Source organism: Rana temporaria, chromosome 5 (genome assembly GCF_905171775.1).
Source record: "Rana temporaria chromosome 5, aRanTem1.1, whole genome shotgun sequence".
In the NCBI taxonomy this organism is placed as follows: Eukaryota; Metazoa; Chordata; class Amphibia; order Anura; family Ranidae; genus Rana; species Rana temporaria.
Window position 1 is genome coordinate 72,609,815 of NC_053493.1, and position 6,000 is coordinate 72,615,814.

At 43.4% G+C, this 6,000-nt stretch overlaps 1 protein-coding gene across 1 annotated transcript in view; it reads left to right on the plus strand.

Annotated features, from left to right (window-relative positions):
- Positions 1-6,000, plus strand: part of LMBR1 (limb development membrane protein 1) — a 180,233-nt gene that overhangs the window by 118,022 nt on the left and 56,211 nt on the right. Inside the window, exon 9 of the mRNA XM_040352705.1 lies at positions 1,432-1,504. Coding sequence (XP_040208639.1) covers positions 1,432-1,504 — 73 coding nt within the window. The remainder of the gene's footprint in view (positions 1-1,431; positions 1,505-6,000) is intronic.

Genomic DNA, 6,000 nt, shown 5'->3' on the forward strand with positions numbered 1-6,000 from the left:
AATTTTTTGACCTGCTGCTGTTTGTGACCGAGGAGGAAACCCTTTTTCCACATTCAGTATTAAGTGTTTTCTATTTTTGTTTTAAGATACATTGAATTGCTTGGATCCATGCTACAGGGACTGTTTGCTAAACAAGCCTTTATTTCAACTCTAGTATTTGATTGTGTTGGATGGTTTAAGGGCCAATTCACACCAGTGCGGTGACCAGCGTTTTTATGCCAGTCACCACGAGGACACACAGAAAACAATTGTTTACTATTAACACTGAAACCCAGCTCATAGCTGCGCTGCAACGATGTGCACTAAAATGCAGACATGCACTTTATTGCAGCCCACCGGACAGGATCACATGTCACTATACAGCAGCGCAACACACCACGCTGCTGTACAGTGACATAAAGTGTCACTTTTGTGTACTTCAAATAAATTCAGTTTGAAAAAAAGAAAGAGGGAGCTGTGTGATGCACCACCCCCCCCCCCCCCCCCCCCCCCCCCACTGCTGGCTTACTGCAGCCAGAATGGACAGCTACCAGACAGTAAACTTGCAGGGGTTTGCTGTCTCGCAGCAGTCCTTTTATGTGTGAATGGACTGTAAGTTGCAAGGGTGTTTTTAAAAAGATTTTATTATCTATATTCATAAATTACACCCCATTATGTGGGTCCGTTTTTCTGCGTCTGCCTCTTGCTAACCTATAACAAGCTACAATCACCTTTGGTTAAAAAAAAAATAATTGTCAGCAGATCAGCTGTGCTATAAATAATGGGGCTTGTAGCCTATAAGGACAGGATGCTGTGTTGCTGTATGCTGTATATGTGTTTATACACTGATACATACAATAATATAAAGTCCTGGATATTTTAATGGGCCTTCCATTTAAATTAAAGTGTAACTAAACCCACAACCGTTAAATCAGACTGTATATGCAGTAAAGCATGCTTGTTATACTCGCTGTGGGATCTAAGGGGTTATCGCTGTGGGATTGTGTAAAAAAGCTATTTGATCTTGACTTCTCTGATCCCCCCCTTCTTCCAATGCCCCCAATCTATCTCCTGATAGCACATAAACTTGGGGGAATGCTGCAAATGCTCAGTTTGGTGTGTATTTATAAAAAAAAATCTTGGGAGGGTGCATGTAATCAGCACATTGCCAATCAGGACTGCCCAGACAGAGGGTCATGCAGCCTCATAGGACAGTCAGAGGATAATTAAATTTCCTCCCACAAACTTTAACCAGACACTGATAGAGGTCACAAGACTGCTATATACTGTTGACGAGAAAGGGTATTTAGCAGTCTATATATTTACAAAAATAATTGTATTTCCTGTGGGAGAGCAGATATAGTGATTGCAGGGTCCTGCGTTTAGTAACACTTTAAGGGTCTTGGGTTGTGTTGTGATATCAATTTTTTGTTTTTATTTTTGTCTTTATAGATCCTCGAGGATCTTGATGAGCAGATGTATATCATAAGTTTACAAGAAGAGGCTCTACAACGAAAGCTGAATGGTATTTAAGTTTTAATTCTTTAGAACAATCTTATTTATTTTTATCATTTTGTAGTCATTTAAATGCTTCTCCACCTTTCTCCTCACTTTTCTTAATCGATTTCGGCAGACAGATTATTACAATACAAAAGATTGCAAATACTTTTACTCATCCATCTTATTTTTTTATACCTTCACAAGCTGCTGGAATCACTTATTATTATTATTATTATTATTATTATTATTATTATAAATGCTCAGTTTTTGCTGATTGATGTGTTGGTGGTGTTCACCTGTCTATTGTTACATGACAGTGGAAAATTTGCTCAGGTATAATGTTGTGTTCACAGTAAACAATTGAACAACTTAAAGTGGAGGTTCACCCTCAAAAAAAATTCTGACATCACACGGAGTCGAGCCATCCTACCGACAGAATGCCGGTGTTTTTTTTTTTTTTCTCAGCACATACCTCGTTATCAGGATTTTCACCTCACGGCAATCCCGCGGGAGTGGGCGTTCTCAAGCAGGATTTTCACCTCACGGCAATCCCGCGGGAGTGGGCGTTCTCAACGCGTCACAGGTTGCCGAAAAAACCGAACGTCGGTGCGGCTCTATACGGCGCCTGCGCACCGACGTTCGGGTTCTGTCGGCAACCTGTGGCGCGCAGTATGCGCCGTTCGGAAGCCTGCCAATCACAGGCAGAGCTTGGGAACGCCCACTCCCGCGGGATTGCCGTGAGGTGAAAATCCTGATAACGAGGTATGTGCTGAGAAAAAAAAAAAAAAACACCGGCATTCTGTCGGTAGGATGGCTCGACTCCGTGTGATGTCAGAATTTTTTTTAAAGGGTGAACCTCCACTTTAAGGTGTATCTAAACCCAGGAACAAAAATGTAGCATATTTTAGCTTACAAGTCCTTCGATGTGGTGGCTGCATTTGTTTTCTTTTTCAGCCTTTTTTTTCCTGTTTTCACCTGATAATCCACCTAATAACACAATTCCTGGCCCTGAGTGGCTATGCTCACTTCACTGTATCTATGGAGGTAGCCATGGTTGTCTCCCAGGCTTGTCATAAAACCTGTCTTCCTCTCCATCTCCTATACATGAGGGTGGGGAATTGGTAGTTTACAGAAGGAAAATAACCTTGCTTGTGCTTTCAAGTCCGCTCACAGAAAGTCCTAAAGGTGCTGCATTTCTGTCAAAATCAACGGGTATTTCTTTATCATCACCCACTGAGGGACATACTTGGTAGCCAATCAGCGTCTAAGCTTGTTCAATTGGGCTTTGACAGAAAAGCTGGAAGCTATTTGGTGTTCTATGCAGAGCTGCACCAGATTTTGCTGCGCAACTTTGACATGACTCAAAGCAATACCTGTGTAACCTTGAGGTCTATGGACCTCAATTTGCATCAAAGTCGGACCAAAGTAGTGCAGATATGAATGGTCCCAAGTTCCAGGACAAGTTGCACAAGTGTTAAAGGGGCCTTAATCAACCCCCTTGAATGTTTGTTGCTGGATTTATGTGCTTTTTAAAGCATAGTAAAGCAAGATAGGTATTTATACAAGTGATAATCTCTTTGTACACCCTTGCAAAGTCAAGTTTGTCATAAATGTGCCCATTAGTGCAGCCTAATCGACTTACATCAATGAAGGAGAAAAATTATCTGTTTGCAAAATGTTATAACAAAATATAAAACTATTTTGTATTTTTTTTATGTCTTTTTTTCATTTTTTTTTACAAATAAAAAACCCAGAAGTGATCAAATACCACCAAAAGAAAGCTCTATTTGTGGGGGAAAAAATTGTATGTACAGTGTAGCATGACCACGCAATTGTCATTCAAAGTTTACAGCGACCATCTGTTTTTTTTTTTATATTTTTTCCTGCTTCTGAATGCCCCTCTATGTTGGCCTCCTTTACAGTTAGGTCAATATATATTTGGACACCGCAAAACTGGGCATAGTTTTTTTTTTTTTTTTAAGGTATTTACTGAAACATATTCCAGCAATAGTTCTATAATGGATATGGGCGGAAAGTGCAGTCTCTCAGGTTTATTTGAGGGAGCTCTTAAGATTAGCCATCCCCCCTTTTTCAAGGGACCAAAAGTAATTGTCCAATTGGGGCCGAAACAACTAATCGGTTTACTATTATATGACGTGCGTCATATGCCTCATCTAAAGTCCCGAACCGTCCCCCATGTGATTAATCGACAACTAATCGTTTATGAAATGAATCGATTACTATTTTCATAATCCAAACGGATCAATGACTTCGGATCGACACACACGTGATCTGCAGCACGCCGCGGGATCGCAGAGCAGTAAAACACACATTGAAACTGTCTCCGCTCTTCTCGCACTCACAGCCCCACCTCCTCATAACCCAGCGCTGTGATAGACAGAATGCGGGTCCAATGCTGGGATGTGTTCCGTCTATCACAGTGCGGGGTTAGGAGGAGGCGTGGCTATGAGTGCGAGCAGAGACAGTTTCAATGGCCGGAACATACAGTTAAGGTGTGCAGCCATCCGTCCTCCCCTCTCCTCCCCCACATACCTTTCTCTGTTTGGCTCTGTCTTCGGGTCTCTACAACCCCCCCCCCCCCCCCCGGCCGCGGAGTCTGTCCTGTCCCTGCCGCCTATGTACACAGTGAGCAAATTTGTGTAGCAGAATAAAAACAATCTAGGTGTAATTTCAAGATATGAATTGATTGGTCTACAAAAGTGAAAGTTCTTTTGGATTGTTTCGTCTTAATTTTATTCTGGTGGCATACAGAACCAAAAGTATGAAAATTGTGCCGGTGCCCAAATATACACTGCTCAAAAAAATTAAAGGAACACTTTTGAATTTTAACTCCTGGGATATTGATCTGGTCAGTTAAGTAGCAGTGGGGGAGGGGTGTATACAGAGGGGGATGTTAATTAGTTTCAGCTGCTTTGCTGTTAATTGAAATTAACAACAGGTGCACTAGATGGGCAACAATGAGACGACCTCCAAAACAGGTATTTTTTTTCAGGCGGAGGTGTCTGACATTTTTTTCCCTGCTCATCTTTTCTAACTGTTTTTCATTAGTTTTGCATTTGGCTAAGGTCAGTGTCACTACTGGTAGCATGAGGCGATACTTGGACCCTATAAAGATTGCACAGGCAGTCCAACTCCTCCAGGATGGCACATCAATACGTGTCATTGCCAGAAGGTTTGCCGTGTCTCCCAGCACAGTCTGAAGAGCACGGAGGAGATTCCAGGAGACAGGCAGTTACTCTAGTAGAGCTGGACAGAGCCGTAGAAGGTCCTAAGCCCATCAGCAGGACCGGTATCTGATCCTTTGTGCAAGGAGGAACAGGATGAGCACTGCCAGAGACCTACAAAATGACCTCCAGCAGGCCATTGGTGTGAATGTCTCTGACCAAACAATCAGAAACAGACTTAATGAGGGGTGGCCTGAGGGCCCAACGTCCTCTAGTGTGCTCTGTGCTCACTGCCGGACACTGTGGAGCTCGATTGGCATTTTCCATTGAGCACCATAATTGGCAGGTCCACCACTGGTGCCCCATGCTTTTCACAGATGAGAGCAGGTTCACCCTGAGCATATGTGACAGACGTGAAAGGGTCTGGAGAAGCCACAGAGAACTTTATGCTGCCTGTAACATCGTTCAGCATGACCAGTTTGGTGGTGGGTCAGTGATGGTTTGGGAAGAGCATATCCATGGAGGGACGCACAGACCTCTACAGGCTACACAATGGCATTGGGTATTGGGATGAAATCTTTGGACCCATTGTCAGACCCTACGCTGGTGCAGTGGGTCCTGGGTTCCTCCTGGTGCACGACAATGCCCGGCCTCATGTGGCAAGAGCATGCAGACAGTTCCTGGAGGATGAAGAAATTGATACCATTGAATGGCCCCCACGCTCACCTCTGGGACATTATGTTTCGGTTCATCCGGTGCCGCCAGGTTGCACCTCAGTCTGTTCAGGAGCTCAGTGATGCTCCGGTCGAGATCTGGGAGGAAATTCCCCAGGACACCATCATTTATCTCATTAGAGCATGCCCTGATGTTGTCAGGCATGCATACAAGCACTTGGGGGCCATACAAACTACTGAGGACCATTTTGAGTTGTTGCAATGACATTTCAGAAAAATGGATTAGCCTGCTGCATAATTTTTTCACTTAGATTTTCGGGGTGTCTTTGAATTCAGCCCTCTGTAGGTGGATAACTTTCATTTCCATCAAATGATGTGAAATCCTTTCATTCCTAACACATTACCCAGTCCATATCAGTATACATATCCAGCATGAGATTTTTGCCCGTTGAGATCTGATATGTTTTCAAAGTGTTCCTTTCATTTTTTTGAGCAGTGCATATGGACATAAATGTATGTGTCCATTCACACAAGTGTTTAGAAGCCGGACCCCCCCCCCCCCCCAGCCATTGCATCCAGGAGCAGCAGCAATTTGGCAGAAAAAAACGCTTGACGTGTGTTAACGCATCTAAATGTGTGTTAACCACTTCAGCCCCGGACCA